Raw genomic sequence first — 20602 nt, 5'->3', positions numbered from 1 at the left:
TACTATTGTTCAGTTTTACATTTTTAAGCTACATTTCAGTGTGTTATAAGTTGTCACTGCCTTTCCATCCAGCTTTGTCTGTTGCAATTTCATTTCTCTTCTTTAAAGACATTGGAGATATATATGTGAAAGTTGGTATACTGATTCTTATTATTTATGTCATCAGTAAAAGGTGTCAATCACCACATATGGATGGGTTCCTATGTTGAAGCTGAAGTTTACAAGTCAAATTAAGTTCTCCTTATAACTTTAGAGCCATTTGAGATGAATGGATGAACCTTGATATAATTATATATCATCACATTGGGGGTCCTTCAGGGTCAAGGACATGAATCGAGATTCTGTTTTTCGTGATACTTTTTGCTATCTAATGTAAGAGTCATTTTAGATAAATGACACTTGACATGCATGCCTTGTTTGGAATCCTATCTTTACGGTTAAGATTTTAAGCTTTTGCAAAAGCTGCTTGAGGTACAGGGATGAACCTTGGTACACTTGTGTCTCTCAGTTTGATGGCATGTCACATATTACTGTTAAGGCCGCATCAAAGTCAAGTTTATTTTCCCCCTATACATTATTACTCTGAATCCCTTTGAGATAGTATCACAGGGTTCATAGGGAACCTTGAAAAATGAATTGTTCCTTCAAGGCCTTGAAAACACCATGAAAATTCAAAATATTGTCTGGGTACCCATGATAAGCCATGCTTTTCTTGAAACCAAAAAGAATTATTAATTAGTTTTTGTTTTACAGAACTAGATAAAAAGAAATGGGGAAAAAAACAACAGAAAAACAATCCCTCGCAAAGTTTGTGGCGGAACAGAAATTTTTCCACAACTGGCCACTGTGCACATTTTGAATTTCCAATTGTACGAAGCCCAGATTATCAGTGATATAAATTTGAATCATTCGCTTTGACATGGCTGGCTGCTGATTCCAACTTCAGTGGCTAGATGAAGAAAAATATAAAGTTTGGATTATGAGATTTTTCTTGGAGAGCTTTGCAAAATTATGCCAGAAGGATATTGATTTGCATGCAATGGGAAGGAGTGCTCCTTGGTCGCATGCTGCTGAAGAAAATAAAACCAAGCTCTTGTAATGGTGCTTAGTACAGGTAGAACAAGAAGCCTTCAGTATGAAGTCATTTTTGATGAAAGAGGTACGTCTGTGAACACAGAGATTCAAGTTTTACAATAGAAACTGTATATAGTCTTAATTGTGAATCAGGTTCTATTTTGGGACTGAGTGGAAATAGGACAGATGATAATTGCAATGAACAGGATAAATCTAAAAATATTGAATATGGCAGAGCTGAGAGAAATATTAATATGTCTAATATGAAATGGTTTAAAATATCCACATATAGTTTTTAAAAAAGCAATAATAAAAAAAATATCTGCTTTTTTTGTTTATGGCGATGAGTGAAGAAGACAGGAAGGTACTGAAAAAGACATTGAGACAGTGACAGCTGCTGCTGATGACTATGCATTGAAAGCAAAGATCCATAGGAAAATTTCCTTTATCATGACATTAAAATAATTTGAGGAAAAGTGAAAAGGACAAAATCGCTGAACTTGGAGCTCTTGAAAAATAGCTTGATGACAAGCTACAAGAACTGAAAAATTCACTCTAAAATATTTTGGACTTTTTAAATAGTGTAGTGTAGACAGAGTAAAATGAACTTTGTTCAGTGCCTCCATTATTCTAATGCCCAGATGTAGGATGTTTAATATTAATGGTAAAGATGTCAATGATCATACTATAGACATTATATTTTATTTTGTTTCTTTTAAAAATAAATTTGCAAGAAATGTTCCTCATATTGAGTAAGTAAGCATTGTGTTTACATAGTTTTATTTATGTATCCTTTAAAATTAATGTAATAATGCACCTTAAAAAAAATGATTTGGAACCTTGAAAAACCTTGAAAATTTTGAATGAAATATGCTACTAACCCTGGTGTCACGATATTAGTTTGTCCTGTCATTCTACAACTTTGTCACAAAGATCAGAGTTCATCTTGTGACAAATTTAGCAACCTTGCATGGTAAACGTGAGGTCTAAAAAAATTACAGTTTGCTTATTATAAGATAGAAGAGACAAAATATATCGTGAAACCCCTCAAGACCAAAACTTAAGGTAACTGAAATCCCCTTGAAACTAATGTAATATTTTGCCTCTAATTTGCCTTCATTTAATAATATACCTCAACTGAAATTGCCTTGAAAGTGGTAGATTACTGATGTTTAATTTGCCTTTATTTAATAAATATAACTTGGTTAACTGAAATCCCCTTGAAAATAAATAAGGTTTTGGTCTCTAATTTGTTGAGTCATACCAAAGACTTATAAAAATGGTACTAACAGCTGCCTCACTTGGCATTCAGCATTAAGAGGTTAATGTTAGGACTGGTTGGCCTGATGTCAGGATAATGTGACTGGGTGGGACATCATGCTACATGTCTGCGGCATGATGCCGCAGTGCTAGATATCACTATAAACTGCCACAATGCAGACATCATAACGATATGACTGAAACATTGTTAAAGCTAAGTTAAAAATCCAAATCACACACACGCACTCAAGCACGCGCGCACACGCACTCTAATTTGCCCTCTTTAATTAAATTTAACTCGGTTAACTGAAATCTCAAAACCAAACTTTTATGTTTGGTCCCAAGGACTTTGAGTTTTAAAAGGTTATACTATACAACTCAAGCCAGAATCCTATGACCAGTCTACATTACAGACCATTGTCAGTTTTCAGTTGCTGTTTCTGCTTATTGGAAAGCATATGTTACAACCATGTACTGCAGTCTGTCCATCCACCTGCCTGTTATAAATTTGGTTTATGTTTTTCTTTACATACCTTAGGTAATGCTCTACAGTTTCATAGTTTGCCTATAATTAGATTTTTAAAGAGAACACAAATATCCCAGGTTATCTCCACTAGGTTGTCCAGGCTGTTTACAAAAGACCTTGTATATCTTAGGTATTATTAAAAGAACTGCTAGGTGTAATTTTGGTTATAGAGTATACAGCTTGGCCTTACTTAATATGGGCACCTAAAAAAACAACTACCAGCTCTGCTAGTAACTTTAACTTCCTGGATTTCAAAGGAAAATTATAAAAAAAAAGCTGATAACTTTTTTTGCTTTTTATATATTTTGTAATTCATTCAATACACTTTTAGAGCTGGTATTGCTTCCTCTGGCAAAATTTGTTTTCCTTAGTTTAGTAACTGCTAAAGTTAGTGTGCTCTGAACTAATTCAGACTGATTATTTAAGCATATGGATTAAAGATCAACTAAGTAGTATTTCTGGATCTTGCTCATTAATGAAACCATCCAACATCTTCATAATATAAGCATATCTCTCCAGTTTGACCAGTTAGGTATATGACCTCCAGAAGGGTAACAAGCTCAGCCAATTGAATGCAAAATCACCTCATTAGTATGTATGGATATCACTCGTGATTGAACTTGTCAAAGATCTTAATGATATATGCATATTATTCTGAGTTTCATCGTAACTTGATCAGAAAAATGGCCTCCAGAGTCGTTAACCAAAGATCACCTCATTAATATCCATTGATCTTGCTTCTTATCTTATGTTACGTGTTTAGGCTCGAGTAAACAGTAACAAAAGAAAGAGTGAAAATGACAAGCTTTGTAAAACTGAACAAATAATTCATTTCCCTGAAGAAAGAAAAAACACTGTAAAAATGAAAAAGTAAGAACTAAATTTTTGAAGTCCTAGTAATGAAATGCTTTAAGGAATTCAAGTTAGAGTCCCGACGAAAAGTCCAAGATGGAAAGTGAGGACGTATAATGTAGCCTTTATGGTTGTAAGGTCTACAGTTCTGTGTTATTTACAAACAATAATCTGGTGTTTGAATTTTCGAATAAAATTTAATGAAATGGCTTTGTGCAAGAATTCTGTAAGGGCACTCAAATATTTCCAGGAAAAAGAATTAATCTTTTTGAATCCAAATAATTTGAATAAAAACTAAAATATAACTCCAAACTGCCACAAAGATGCTTTCCAGTGTAGAGAAAAAGCCAAACTGAGAAATATCTCTATAGACATTGGTATAAAACCAGACTACTAAATAGAGGTTGTTTACATACAAAAATAATGTACATGACCTTGATAAAAACCAACATTTTACTCCAAGAATAAAATAAAATAAAATGTTGTTTTCTTGTCTCTGATTTCTGAACCCAGGTCATGAACTAAGTCTAAGTTAGAAACGGTGTTTCCATTATTTGGTATTGGGAAAATACCAAATTCCTAGTAAACAAAAATACATTACATTGACATGTAATAAAATTAATAATTAAAAAATTTAAAACTTATAAACAGACAGTTAAATTAAATCAAATAAACACAACACTGAGATTTGGTGATATAAATCCACATTCCAAGTTGACTGAAATTGGATTAGAAATAAGGGCTCCAGAATGATAACAAGGAATTGTTGATGGAAAGTATATGAAGGCCAATGCAGTCCAGAGGGTCATACCATAAACTTACTTGGTTATGGCTAGGTAGGCTAAAAACATTACAAATTAAGTGAAGACAGCAAATTAGGTCACACTGGCCTATTGTTTAAAGTGTGAACATCAGTCTTTATGTCTTTGAAAGCTCTACATGGTACATTATCAGGGATATAGGCTAGAAAAACAAATGCCTTAAGCATGCTAGAATGTGAAAAGTGGGTCACAGAACAGATATGGCTAGCACTAATTACTTTTGGAGATTCATGTACCCATGTGACTGTACATGCAACAATACTTAAATCTTAATTTCTATTAGAGAAAAAAAAGAATAACCCAGAACATTAACAACAATGTCATCAAGAAAGTAGTACATGTCCTTGTGTCTTATTTGAACTTTGTGGACACAAAAGCATCTCTGGGGTATGGGAAGTATTTTGCTGTATATTTGATATTAACTTGCCAATGAGAAATGTGTATTTTATCATGCATAACAAAAAACAGAAAGACAGTCTTACATTGCAACCATTTTTAATTTAATTTTACAGTCCAAACAACTTGTGCCACTGAGGTATAACAGACTAAAAGTTAAGACATTACACATTTTAACATTACATATAGTACAAGAACAAGATATTATATATCACTACTGTCAAATACAGCTGCTGTAACAATTATAATCAGCCAGGCAATTGATTGAGTACAGTACAATTCTGAAGAGTGTGGTGGGCTATTACTGGATGTACCAATGCTCAGGTAGAAATTGAGAACAGTATAACTGACATTGAAATTGATCTTAAGTCATTACCTTTTTGTGATCTACAAATCATGTTTCACGAAATTTCAAGCATTTTCAATCTAAAACTATATTTCTATTATTTACTTGGAACTTGCATAGTTAGATCATTCGCCACCATTCAAAACAGGATGTCATGAAAAAGTCTACTAAAACCCAAACTGTATGCAAGGCTGTTAATGAGACAATAAGAATAGTACAAGTACTATTAAGCCCCCTTTTCTTCTCAGCAGTAACCTGTAGAGGGGATGAGCATCTAATGCAAATTTAGATCTAATAATGGAAGATTCTGAGGCAATTAGGTGTGGGAGGGGTGATTACTGGATTAGAATAAAAACAATTAGTCTCTAAAGATGCCAAAAAAGCACATCTACTCAAAAGGTCAGTGAGATTTCATTTAAAATACACTGTATACTGAGCTTTCTTACAGTTTTTTTAATTCATTTAAAATTATGAACATGAAATGGGATGTTGCTAGTTTTTAACCAATTCTATGTACATGTAAATCTAAAGCAAGATATCTTGTTAAATCAACATTTGTTTTTCAACAAAAAAATCATTTTGCTGGCCCCCACTCTTGGAGGATATTTTATCAATGACACAGACTGTACAAAATTTCTTATAACAAAGAGATAGGTTTGAGTTTGAGTTTTGTCTGACGAGTGGTCAAATCGGTGACAAAATATTGGCTGAAATATGTAGAGAAATACATGATGCGTTAAAATCTAATCACTGATCAATCATAGAAAGTTTATTTAAAATGTATATTTCTGCCAACAGCACTTTCTCCATAGGAAGAACTGCTCCTAAGACTTAATTCTTGAAACTTGCATTTAACATGCTCATCTATATGTCACTATCACAACATCAAAGTTTCAACGCAAGATTGATTTGTACATAACACAATATTGGATGAACAGAGGGAAATACTATAAAATGGATGAACATGACTGTACACCCCAGGCCATATTCAATGCAGGGTCATAAAATTAAAAAAACAATTAAAAAAAGAAAAACAAGAAAATAACACAAATCTGACAATACCTTACTTACTAGGGTATACTGTGCAACATACTATAAACTTGACCCTGATGTGCCTTTGGACGAATGTCTTAGCTGTTCACTTGTAATTTGTAATAGAATGAACAGTATAGACCCAGATCTTTCAACACTTTGTGCAAATATGGCTTTTGTGTTATGCAGATTGTATCTAGTTAAATATGGTCGGTCAGTCTCAACAAAAATTCTGTTGACTTCATGTCTACAACATGCTCTGCTGAGGCATATTTCAAATACCCACCAAAATCCCTGGAGCACGAAAACTAGGTCCCTCTGACCTCCATCTGCCTATGATGGGCAGTACCTCCAAGATGAACTGTCATTTTGTTTTATGACTGTAAATGCAATTGTTGGAGACATTGAGCTAAATACAAAAGCTGGGGCCCCGAGTGGCCGAGTGGTCTAAAGCGCTCTCCATTACGGATCACTACCATGTCACCTCTGTCTGCGGTGGTTCGAGTCTCGGATTCAGCCAATGTGGGTATGTGAGAAAGCTTGCCAGTAGCTTCTCGTGGGTTGGTGGTTCTTTCCAGGGTTTTCCCAGGTTCTTCCTCCACCATTAATACTGGCCACCATGTATAGCCTATCGTGTGCTGAAAAATGGCGTTAAACCCCACAACAACAACAACAAAAGCTGAATGTCCCCAATGCCACAACAGTGAAACCATCAGAAAAAAATGAGACATTTGTATGCATGCAGGAAAGTGCAAGGTGCATCCAGTCATGGGATCTTCAGACTAAAATTTTCAACTGAAAGCTTCTTGCATGTGAATTTTGCCAATAGAATTCAACTAGGAATAAATAAAGGTTGATTTGGCTTTTTTTGATTTTTGATGATACATGCGTGACTAAAAAAAGCAGAATATTTTTGTTCAGTAACAAGTTAGTACATGCAAAACGAATATATTCTAGATTTAAAAAGATATGTAATGACTTGTAACATTCTGTAATAGAATAAGTTAGGACAGTCTATATGTGCACATCTATCTCATCTGTACATGTGTAGAATAGATGGTATATCAAAAGTAAGTAATAAAGAATAATTTACATGAAAGAAAAGGTCGGTGACAGTGATTAAAACTCAATAGACAATATAGATAGGCCTTTCTGCAATACTCATTTGTAATTTGACAGAAAAATATAATTTTGTTCATGACAATTGTCACCAACTCATTGAAAGGAACCCATTTCAATAAAACATAAAACGCTATTGCTGATCACATAAAATTATAGAAATCATGTAAATTTTGATAATTTGGGGGGAAAATCTTAAACCACAATGCCTAGGTCATTGGTAACTAATTTATTTACAACTGAATTTCATCCAACAATGTATTTTAACCAGGTTTCCTTTGTGATCTCTAATACTGTTAAAATGATATCTCTCTGCTGCTGACAATTCCCACTCTACAGTATATACAATTTGCAGCAGAAACTTAAATTATTCTTTGAGCATTCAAAAAAAATATAATATACTGACACATTTGCAAAAGAGGTGTATATCATCAGCCATGTCGCATTATGCTATGTAATATTATATCTGTTTTTGACATTATGTATCACGATGTATCACATAAACTACAAAATACCTGCGTCCATGCTTGCAGAACGACTATCACTTGTATGATTGCATTATATCTAGCATAGGATATGTTTAGTTTCTGGGATGAATAAAAATGATGTGTTGTTTGTTTCTGTCTTTAAATGTTCACTGACCTGATATACTAAAATTATTTTAAAAACACCTTTATTATCATATACTGCTTAATAGACACATCAAACATATGATAATAGGTGGACTATTATCATATTTAAGACCTCAATAGCTAAAGTATCTTGTTCTAATTACATTTTTGTGCATGTACTTAAACATTTGGTTCACTCAAGACAAAAATAGATAGCATCCTTCAGGCTATGAGAACTCTAAAAATAACTTGAGATGATGTCATTTTCCCACATAAACATGTCTTCAGTAGAATTGTAAAGTGCTGAATTGGCATTATGACTGCATGCTCATGTTATGTTTTGTTCTGAATTTTGTCTTTCTTTGATATCTTTTGGCATATTATGTTTAACTTCCTTGTATTTGTACTCTATCAAGATAAATGATATTTTGTTTGCTTTCACAACTTGCCATCTTTCAGTCATATTGGCCCTGACCATCAGCCTTTTATTCTAAGAGTTGATAGGCTTATTCTTTACCACAGGTTTAAGTCATTCACAAGTTTGGTTCAGACCTGTGGTGCATAACTAATGTTTTACTGTGTAGAAACCATTCTTCTCCTTTTGGTCAGTGACCTTGGCCTTTGACTTTTTGACTCCAAAATTGATAGGTTTCCTCCTTAACCCATGTGAAAAAATATTCCAGATGTTTGATTTGGGTGTTACAGGCATGTGCAACTTTCTCCAGGGCACAGGCTGGATAGTGATATTTCAATGTACCCATATGATGTAAATGTAACCTGACAGAACCAGGTCATGGGCTGGACATGGCCTTCTGGTTGTAGGCTGCACATGCATCTGATATTTGCAGTAGAACCCGTGTTATTCTGTAGAAACCATTTTTATTCTTCCAATCCAATGACTTTTACCCAAGTATCAGCCAAGTTCTTCCTTATCCAAATGCAAGCCACCTATAAAGTTTGGTAATTGCAGATGGTGGTGACCTTGAGTTACTGCATAGAAACCAATTTTGTTCTTCAGTCACAGGTACCTTAACCTTTGATTGAATTCAAAATCAAAGATAGATAGTTGCTTATATTTAAATGAGTGGGTGCATTAATTTAAGCAGATTGTGGCATGCAAATTTACCTGAGGTGGACCAATGATCAATGTAAAGTATGGAGTAAGCTGCAAATGGAAACAATGCTCATCGGACATAAATATTTACCATAATGATCAGTCTAAAGTAGGGAATAAGCATAAAAATGGAAACAATGCATAGTGAAGAATACAAATTGTTCCTGTGTTATTGTTTCTTACCAGTTATGTACAAAATATCTTCATTAAATCAAGTTTTGTAGCTAATTATAATAATATAATTATTTTCATTAGAGGTCATCATCTGACAGCTGCGACCTGTATACATGTAAAGAAGTAAGATTTGGTAATTCAACTTTGAGCTCGAGCTTTTTTCTCAGCATATCAAAAAGTATACTGCATTTGTGAGTTCTCTGACACTAGTTTAGTACAAAATCTCAAAAGCAGTATGATATCCAGGCCTGGTTTAAAATGTCCTTTTCATCCACTGAATAATGGACATTTACCTGTACATCCCAGACTAATACATTTTTGGCTTTGTCTTCTGTTTGTTAATACTCTATTAATAATATGTATTATTATACAGAGTATGTATCTGATACTGGAGGTGTTCGTGTAAACAGCAGTCAGCAAATTAATTTTCAGTACATTCTGTAGTGAAGTAAAATTATTCTGGTGTTATTAATGCATACTTAACTATGTACAAAATTCCTTCACTTAAACAATGCTAAAAATTTTTTTGACATTAATGCAATTTGGTTCTTAATGCGTACCTAATGATTAGCTTCATCAAGAGAATTAAACCACAGCTACAGGCATTATAATATACAAAAGGCTGAGTTTAATATACAAGTAATAAATATTAAAACTAAATTATTACATACTGCAATAGTTTTTAAACATTTTCATTTTGAACAATGTAGCAAACAATTCAATCATTGTGTCAAAAAGATACTGGCCATGGCATGCATGTCAAGCCCTCCAATGAGGGCATTCTTTTAGCAAGAAAATTTAACATTGAGATTAATTTAGGGTATAGATAGCCATACATGCGCATGGATGCCAAAGCAATCACTATATTGAACGTTTGCACAGAGGGCACCACAACAATGCTATGGTGTATGGCACAAACTTTATATAAATTTGTATAAATATATTTTCATAAATTTATGCTTGTAATTCATCCCTTGGTAAGGGAGGATGATAAAGACATGAACTAATGCAGATAATAATGTTGCTTTGAATGTGTTGGAAATGGGCAATATTAGTAACTCTGCTTCCAAACAAATGTGAAAATGGAAAGAGGTACACTGACAGCAGCATTGTCATTGGATCTGGAGAACAGTGTTATAACATGTGATGATTACACCCTTACAAGTTGGATCCAAGTGCAAACTGCAAATACCCAGACCTGCCACTGCATAATGTGCAGGCAGATCATAATCTGTTTACAACTGGACTGGACTTACAAGTGTGTATATTATTAACTCTTTGCATTATGCTATGTAATACAATATCATTTTAAAATTATTTTACAAGACAATGCATTTCAAGGAACACTTTGTTTCCCCCTGGAATGTCCTTTTTGAAATGTTAGACATATAAAGTAGAATTTAATTGTAAACACTGACAAACTAGTTCTATTATGTCAAGTCTTGTACTGCTAAATACAATAAAATTTGTATATTAACATATAACTTTTTATATACGTGATAGTCCGTAGCAGCATTACCTTCAAATAAAATTGTAAGTGGTCATCATTGTTTGTGGACCTTTCTGATAAGACATGCAGTCAAACCTTCATTAGTGGTCATCAGCTGACCGCAGTAATCTGTAGACACATATAGAAGTACAGTCTGGTGTTCATTACACTCTGAGCTCTGTTATGAACCAATCAAAATGAATGTTGCATAAGTAAACTTATCTGAATGGTACAAAATCTCAAGCTGTACACATGTATAGAAGTAAGGTCTGGTAATCATTAAACTCTGAGTTCTGTTCCCAACCAATCAAAATGAATGTTGCATAAGTAAACTCATCTGATTGGTACAAAATCACAAGCTCAAGAGCTGTTTGATATCCAGTCCTGGTTTAAAATGTCCCATTTATCCATTAAATAATGGATATCCACCTGTACATCACCCACTAATAATGGACAGTTTAAAGTAGTCCAGTGGGTGCATTATACAGACAAGTTAATTTAACAACATGCATTTATAGGTCTCAGAAAATTTTGAGTCAGACAACTGAGTCTGTGCAGTTAAAATGTTTCATCCGGTGCTGCTGAAGTGCTGAAGTAGCTCCCAAAGCTGTCACGACTACCTCCATGGTACGAGAATGCTTCAAAGTAAGGCAATTCTGCATCCTCACTAATGGAGTCCAAATGTCCATGTGTGCCCATTCGGTCGTTTGGTGGAGAAAGAGCTAATGTCTCCTTGGCAAACTCATCAGGGATGTACTTTGTGTCCCATGAATTCTTCACATCGGGCTTCCAAGGGGGTGGAATCTGAAAAATAAGCACAGGTTATAGCCGTTAGGGCTTCCTAGTGTTATGTTACAACTGTTGCGAATCTTGTTTCATTCATAAATTCTTCAAATCAAACTCCAATGCTTTCATCTGCTGCACTTTATAGTGTAATAATTCATTATAATGATACATATCAGGGTTAAAAATAAAAACCTACTCAAAGAAAGAATATTTACATGCATCCTTGCCATTGACAGTGCAATGTTTATGCCCTTAGAGATAACACATTTCAAGGTTTATCAAACTGACATAAACAGCTTTAAAGGTAAAAGGGTAATTCATACTCAAACAAACAGGTCTTGTACTTGTGATCTTCATAAAGGATATCATTTTTATTAAGTTCTCATTTAAGTGACACACATGGCAATGCAGAGTATCCAATGGTGTCACTTTACCGCATTGGTAATCAAATATATTGTAAATTCCCACATCCTGATTTTGATAAACTGAAGTGGCTGACCTGACATAATGAAAATTATTGCAGTGGAACTAACAACAAAACCTAGGAACCAATGCAATGTGTTCTTTACAAACAGACTTTTATCAAAATGGGAGAAAAATTAAACAGATTAATTACAATTAGAACTTGCATATTAACTTTCACACAGACACACACATAAACAAAGATCAAAACAAGTTATCAATGGGTTCCATGTATTTTATGAAAAAGTTTGCATATGAAGTCATCATAAGGGTGGCTGATCCTATAATCAGCTGTTGCCCACACACTATGTATAATCAATAAATTAAGCTGTTCCTTCTACCTGAAATGCAGCCCAGCTACGGAGTTTGACATAAAATTGCTACAGGTAACTTACTGCATGCAAACAAGAGTCTCTCAAAGGGACTTATCCTCCACTGCCTGAAATTATCCAGGATTTAAGAAAGGGCCATTTCTTCTTTTAACTGCCAATTGCTGAAGCCATCTCTTGTATTCTTGAGTGATATAATTTTTATTCATGCTAGATGTTAAGACCAACACCATATATAAACAGAATACTGCATTGTTCTGAAGAATAGCCAATGTTGAAATTAAAACAAAATTCCACTTCCAGCTGATTGGTGGAACAATCCTGTTTGACAACACATTATGTTCATAATGAATGGTTTACAGGTGCCTGTAGATATGATATATTATTCACTTATTTTTCCTCCATTAGCACGGTTATAGAGAATTATGTTCAGTACAATATCCTACTGTCTGATAGCAAGCTTGTCTCAGTCAGCATTGTAATGTGGTTAACAGATACTTTTTTTTTACATGTCCTTTCAGTAGTAAAAATTTCATCTTATGTATTTCTTCAATACTTTTAATTTCAAAGATCCCATCTATTTGTTGGAGTGCTGACATTGTATGGTGTTTTTTTTTTTTTAATGGTTCTTTGTTCCTTCAGCTGAATCAAGTCTTACAGCCATGTCAATAATTATGAATAATTCCATATTAAACCTAGGGTATCATGGCAGTTTAAAGTGTGAACAATTCATCATTAAGTCTAGCATGGGATAGAAAAATTCCTCCTCATGGTAGGTAAGTAGCTCTGAAAGTCTTCTTCCTGACACCCAATCATTCAACTCATTTTACACTTACCAAACAGATGAACATAAATATTTTACTTACTCTGATTTCACTTTTATTTGTTGGGTATCAATTTTCATATATCATGAACTGAAATACCCAATGTAAAATGTCTCCCCCCACCACAATAAATGTAGGGATTTTGTTTTACTGAGCTTGTATTAAAAAATGTTAACTATGTAATACTTACCAGGTATATTTTTTCTGGCATTAGTTCCTAGTCCAAAGACATTATTCCCTCCAATTAGCAATTAAAGGTCCAGAATAAAAAATGATTCCAGTCTGATATCCCAGTGATTTTCAGTCAATGAGAATATCTTCCTTCTTTGAAATGAACTAAGACATCAGAGCAGGGAGGGAGGGAGGGAACCGTGCAACAAAAGCAGGTAAATATTATGCATTAAAATTTGTTTTACCTATTCAAGCTACATTTGAATAGCAGTAATAAATGACATGCTATTATTGCATTGTTCAATCTGCAAACCTGGTGGGAGACTGTAGGCCAAAGAGAAGCTGTCAAGTGAACTTAAAATTGTTGTCAGTAGGATGTTCCACAGATGACTGGTGGATGGCCTGAAAACTTGTTGGGCTGCTCCCATTGAATCCAAAGCATAAATACCCTCATTCTGATGTACCTCTGAATGAAGGTAAAATGACTCAAAATGGGACGAGAATACCAAAAGGCAGCTTTAATGACACCATCTAAAATGGAATGGATCAAAAAGGCCCCATACAACATCAACAGACTCAACCACATGGGATTCGATCTGAAAGAGTCAGTGAGAGATTGATAAGCTCTTTTCAAAAGTACAGTCAAACCATCTTGAATGATGGCTGCTGAAGAACCCATGTTTCTAGCAGTCCAACCAAACTCTGGAAAATGGCTTCTATTGGCATCTATCTGGACAACATGAAGAAGGGCACCTTGCTGGAAAGGGTGTAGAATATTAGCAACCCTATCTCCTTCGTTGCTTGGGTACTTTCAATATTCCTATATGCATCAATGCAGCAGAGGTGTGTGCATCACACCCAGCATTTTTTCAGCATCTTGTCTGAATGTTTGAAAATGTTACATATCCAATCAAATGGTCACCTTGTTTAATAATGACGACATACATATGATTGATATGAGACTAAATACAAAAGGTTTTAACATAGGTCACTCAAATGTACAAAGTATAGTGGGAAAAATAGACCGGATTAAGTTAATGTTGTCTTCCAAGGAAAATAATATACGTGTTTTAGGACTCACTGAAACCAAATTAAATGCTAACCACAATGATAATCTATTTCACTGTCAAGGGTACAATAAACCATTATGCAGGGACAGAGAGACAAAAGAGGGAGGTCTTGTTTTATACATTAGGGAAGATGTAAATGCAGAGAGACGACTTGACTTGGAGTCACATGAAATTGAGAGTACAGTATCTGGGTGAAAATTTCTCAAAATAATGCAAAATCATTCCTAATTTGTTTTAATTACAGGCCACCTTCCTCCAAAGCAATTTGAAATGAAAACTTTTTTAAACAAATGGAAAATGTTCTTGCAAAGGAGAAAGAAACATAAATACTCAGCAATATAAATAAAGACCTTCTCAATACTCAAATAAGGAACAACTAGATGGAATTTATTAAATCATCAGGCCTAACGCAGCTGGTACATGAGCCCACAAGTGTTACAGAAAAATCAAGCACTTTTATTGATCACATTTATACCAACCTATCAGATAATGTGGTTTGTGTTAACATTCCAAATGTTGGTCTTAGTGACCACTGTCCTACTTCTTTGACAAGAAAGTTTAAATACAAGAGAAATAAGAAGAAAAAAAACAATCTCTTACAGATCGTTAATTTTTTTTAATGAAGAACAATTTCTCAATGAACTTTATAAATTTCCATGGAATATGATCCAAAATTTGGATGACATAGATGATTCAGCTCTGATGGTGTGGACTGACTTATTTATAGATGTAATCTCTAAGCATGCACCATTGAAAGTACATCAAGTAAAGAATGAAATCCAACTTAATTGGCTTACTATTGAAATCCTAGATGCTGTGAAAACACAAGACCAATTCAAGGCTATGGGAAACCATGCGCAATATTAAGTATGGAGAAGTAAAATAATAAGTATGATTAAAAAAGCTTAAAAACTGAATTATCAATCATTGCTTGAAAACAAAAAGAGCAACACAAACTCCATCTGGAAAGTCTTCAATAAACTCACTGGAGGAACACACAAAGATCAGACAAATTAAATTCACTCACTGCTGGTAAATGACACCATAGTCACTGATGACAATGACACTGCAAATATTTTCAATGATTTTTTCACCAACAATACCACAAAATTATAAGAACCAGTGATAGAAAACGACTTTAATGAACCAAAAAAGTTCTGCAGCAGCAAAATCTCTAAGGAGGTATGTTTCTCTATCCCACCCATATCCAAAAACTTTGTTAAAAAATGTCTCAGTGAACTTGATACCAAGAAAGCAACAGGATTTGATCAGATTTGTCCACGACTCATTAAATCTTCTGCCTTTGCTATTTCAGATAGCATAACATTCATAATCAATTTAAGTATTGCAACCTCATCTGTCCCCAAAATAGGGAAAACTGCAAAAGTAACTCCTATTCACAAATCTGGTTCTAAGGATGATGCTGATAACTACCCGCCAATCTCAATACTACCAAACTTGTCAAAATTGATTGAAAAACATGTCCATGACTCATTCATGTCATATTTAACTAAACACTTGCTGTTACACCCTAATCAATCAGGCTTTAGACAGAAACATTCATGTCAGACTACCTTGATCTCCCTAACTGATAAATGGCTTCAAGCACTTGACCAAGGTATAATAATAGGATCTGCATTTGTAGATTTCAGGAAAGCTTTTGACACAGTGGATCATGAAATCCTTTGAAGAAACTGGAAATCTACCGATGTGATGAAAGCACAGTTAGATGGTTGATTTCATACGTAAGTGAGAGAAGACAACATGATGTTTATATAAATAATGTTCTGTCTGAACCCATAACAATTAGATAGGGAGTACCACAAGGCTCAATTCTAGGTCCATTACTATTTATTTTATTTATTAATGACCAACCACTTTTACTAAGGGAGTCAATATCATCTCCAGATCTCTAACTGGACAACTGGTGCACATGCAATGGCAGTCGTAAATACTGGTACATGTAAAACTAAAATATTACTTATCTCAGCATGGCACAAAAAGCCAAATCTTGATAGTGATGAACTATGTCTGACATGGAAGATACAAATTTGCAAATGGTCTGTCATGATAGAATACTTGGTGTTTTGGTAGATAATAACCTATCATGGACTGAACATATCAAACATATCAGTAAAATAGTCAATTCAAGTTTATGGCTTCTCAGTAGGATAAGACATTTTCTCCCTGAAAGACACAGAAAACTATTTTATAACAGTTACATACAACCCTATTTAGACTACTGTAATACAGTATGGGGTAATTCAAATGATAAAAACATAGCAAAGCTGGCACATCTTTGAAAAAGAGCATTTGGGCTAATATCAATCCAGAAAGAGAGCAAGGAAAATTTATCTGGTAAGTTAAAAATATTACCTACTACAGACCGAATCCATTTGAGAAAAGCCAAATTAATGTACAGGATATCCAATAATAGTGCTCCTGAATATTTACAATAATCACTGTTCCAGTATAGGCTACCTGGTAACACTCCCCACCTGTGATCCATGTCTACCAAACAGTATAAAATTCCCAAACCAAATAAGGAATTATTTTTAAAAAGTTTCCAATACTCTGGAACTTTGCTCTGGAATAGTATTCCAGTTGAGATTAGAAATGCCCACTCTATTTCCTTCTTCCAAACCCAATATATCCAGTGGCTTCAGAGATGCAGCTAAAATAAATAAATTCCTTTGTATGAGGACCTTAAGGTACTTAAGGAAGATTAGTTCTTAACTAATTGTGTTACCATCTTTTAAAAAAGTCATTATTATTATTATTATTACAGAATTCCTGAATTTCATCACACAAATTTTGCAACTAATTCTTCCATCACATTAGTTCATCTAATTAATACTACTCCCAGTTTCATTCTTGTTTTTCTGTGTGCCATATAAAATAAGAACATTGCAACCTTCATTGGAAATGCAAATGGATTGTAGTAAATAAGACTTGCTTTGAATGAGAGTTAGTGATTGAAATGACAATAAAGATGTATTGAATTTATGACCCATAATTGCTGTTCAAATGCTGTGTCATCTAATAATAATATATTACCGACTATTCAACTATAGTACACATTATTTGGAAAACGAATTACTGTAAATATATTGTGTCATCAGTAATTATTGACAAAATATGGTAAATATAAATATACAAATGTATTTTATCTTATATAGGCTTAATAACTTTATCATAAGTCATTCATTAACTTTACTTATGTAGTAAATTTTAATTAAGTTCATTTTGACTATAGTTTCTTTTGTTCCACTGCAAGGCATTGGATCACAATGTAATTTGAGTGGGTGTGACACCATTTAAGTAGCTATCTCCCTCCATATGAAAGGGATTGGGATCCTTAGACTTTCTCTGCTGACCCCTCCTGCCACTTCACCATGACAATGACTGGCATAATGGGTTCAAACTGGGATGTGATTTTGATTTCGATTGTTTTTTTGCTTAAAGTACATGAGAGTGGGAGCCATGGACCTTCCAGAATGTGGGCATTTCACCAGTTTAGCCAGGCAAAGTACCATGTAAAGGGAACAGTGTTGTTGATCCCCTAGATCTTATGAGGCTAATATAGAGATTAGCCCTATGAACTAGCCTTTGCATCCATATGGGTGGCTAATAAAAGGCTTTTGCTGTGATCCAATAAAACATTGTCGTCTCCAATGCCACATCCTGCTTGAGGTGAAGCAGCTCTGCTGAAACACCATAGACATCAGGAGTCCATATCTTGAGGTATAAACCAAGGCCTCAAACAGTTTCTGAAAGGCCACCGAAGACAATGATTCCTCCTTCAACAGGCTGAAGGAGGCCTCCAAAAGAGGTCAGCGTGTGAGACAATAGTAACTAGTGTCACTGCCTTCAGTTCCAATGCCTTAAGAACCTTGATGGGCAGATGGGTCCAAATCCCAGCAATAATTCCACAGGCACCTAATTTCAAAGTGGAAGACATAAATGGCCAAGAAGGCAAATGGAACCTGTGGCTACTGGCTGAGAATAGGGGTTAAAACACAAAAGTGGGGACAGACCACCACTGATGATAAGGGAGCAACATTAGGTCTGACTTGGGCTGAATCTGGAGAGCCTATCCAAACTAGACAGGATCTTGGTCTTGGAAGACATGGAAGGCTTGGGACATAGATCTGGTGTAAGTGGTAAACCCTTGATTAACACCTTATTAAAAAGCCACATCTCTTCCTTCTTTGTCACCTGTCCCATGTAGTGGGAATAAGGAAGCAAACCAAACTGATGGAGAAGACCAGGTATGATTTTTTTTCTGGGATTCATCTGTGTCCAGAAAAAACCATTCTATGTCCATCTGTTAGCACATGTTTATTATTGTCCTCTTGGGGCAATGCAGGACTATTTTGTCTAATGTCCCATGTGGGGAGATGCAACTAGCTCTTTGATCCCCTCTCCATGGAGAATGGGATTGGCAATTCCCTCTTGGTGCCAGAGCTTGCAAAAGCTAGTTCCAGTCCCATTTCCTAAAAAATGAGGTCAGAGGAAGCAGGGTAGATCTGGGCTGTGCCAGGTCTGCCAGACCCTGGTACCATGGCAGTCACCATGGTGGCATGCTTGGAAAATGAGACATGAGCAACTCACCACTGGGAGGTAGGAGTCTCAAACCTTCATAGTGTTGAACAGAAACATCAAAAGGAGGAACTGACTTGATCCCTTCCCTTTGATTGGTTCTCAATACTCAAAAGGTACATTCTGGTAGGGATTTAAATGAAAAATAAAAGAAGCATCATTGAACTGATCCTTTCCTCTACACTGGTGGTTAAAAACTGGTACTCAGTACAAAGACAATATTGAATGCCCAGCTTATGCTGATCAGTGCTCAGCACTCAAAACAGAAGAAAAGCACCATATTCCATAGGCAGTGAGAGGTGCCTGGTGATTGGAGCCCAGTGACAGAAACTATAAATGTTGCTTAGGGCATCACTCTGTGAATGGTGTCTGAAACCTGGAGCCAGTTACCCAGTGACCCAATGCAAGCCTTCTATAAAACTGTCAATTGTCACATATCCCAGTGACTAACATGCACTGACCCAAAAGCCAGTAATGGGTGACAGATCTATGATGACTCATCTGACACACTTTGTGGTGACTGGTGCTCAGTCACAGCACAAAGACCTGACACAAGTCACCACATAGTGTGTCAGATGACAGTGCAGATTTGTCACCAAACATTGACCTCTGGGTCAGTCAGTGTCGGTCACTGGGATGTGTTTATTTAAAGTTTGAGTAGATTTGGCACTGGGTTCCAGGTTTTTGACACTGTTCACCAAGTGACTCAGATCTTATTAGAAAGCCTCTATTCTGGGACATTGACTCCAATGAACAAGATCATATTTTCATTCTAGGTCAACAGGGCAAGACAATGACCATGCTTCCCTGGCATCTGGACGGTGAGGCTTGTTATCTGGGGCTGGCATCTTCCCTATGCATGGAGGAGTTGAAGATCCCTAACTCTGAGTTAACCCTTTAGTGGAAGCAGGCAATTTCCTAACTCTGTATATCCATCTCACTGAATCTGGCAACTTCTGTACACTAGGAAGAGTTGTCATTGATGCTGGCAACTTCTATATGCAGGAAGTGACATAGCTATAGGTGACCTCTGTACAATGGTAAGTGCCTAGCAACCTCTCTCATTAATCAGGCAACTTTCTTACACCAAAAGTGCTGTCACTGAAGCTGGTGACTTCCATACACTGAAAAGTATAATCGTAGCAGGTAACTTTTGTACACTGGGGAGTGCCTTAGCCTCTCCAGGGAATGGAAGGGGTCTTCCTGGCTCTATTGGCAAGGCAACTTTCCACTAAGTACCAAACTTCATCAGGGGACAAACAAATGCAGCAGTCATCCGTATGTACACATTTATGCAAGGCAGGTGGTGTAAGTGTCCTATGCTGCATTTTTATGACCACACTTTTGTGTACCTTTGAGGCATTATTGAATGCTGAATGTAAATACATACACAAAACAAAAAACTGGAATAATCAAAGAGTAGGCAATACTTATCCTAACAGAATTTATGAGTAGTTTGCTAGAAATGTACTCAAATGTATACAAGAAGGAAAAGAACGCATATATCCTGATTTTTGGAAGTGGACTAAGGTATCAAACTGGGA

At 35.3% G+C, this 20602-nt stretch overlaps 1 protein-coding gene across 1 annotated transcript in view; it reads right to left on the bottom strand.

The window, feature by feature from the left end:
• Window positions 1-5011: 5011 nt before the first annotated feature.
• The window catches only part of LOC149805168 (RAC serine/threonine-protein kinase-like), a 119916-nt gene continuing 104325 nt past the window's right edge, over window positions 5012-20602 (bottom strand). Inside the window, exon 11 of the mRNA XM_089947978.1 lies at window positions 5012-11618. Coding sequence (XP_089804104.1) covers window positions 11373-11618 — 246 coding nt within the window. The 3' untranslated portion in view covers window positions 5012-11372. The remainder of the gene's footprint in view (window positions 11619-20602) is intronic.

The sequence above is a fragment of the Sinohyriopsis cumingii genome, chromosome 2 (genome assembly GCF_028554795.1).
Source record: "Sinohyriopsis cumingii isolate HCF-2022 chromosome 2, ASM2855479v2, whole genome shotgun sequence".
Taxonomy (NCBI): domain Eukaryota; kingdom Metazoa; phylum Mollusca; class Bivalvia; order Unionida; family Unionidae; genus Sinohyriopsis; species Sinohyriopsis cumingii.
The sequence above is the reverse complement of the archived record's forward strand: the minus strand, read 5'-3'. Positions and strand labels throughout refer to the sequence as shown.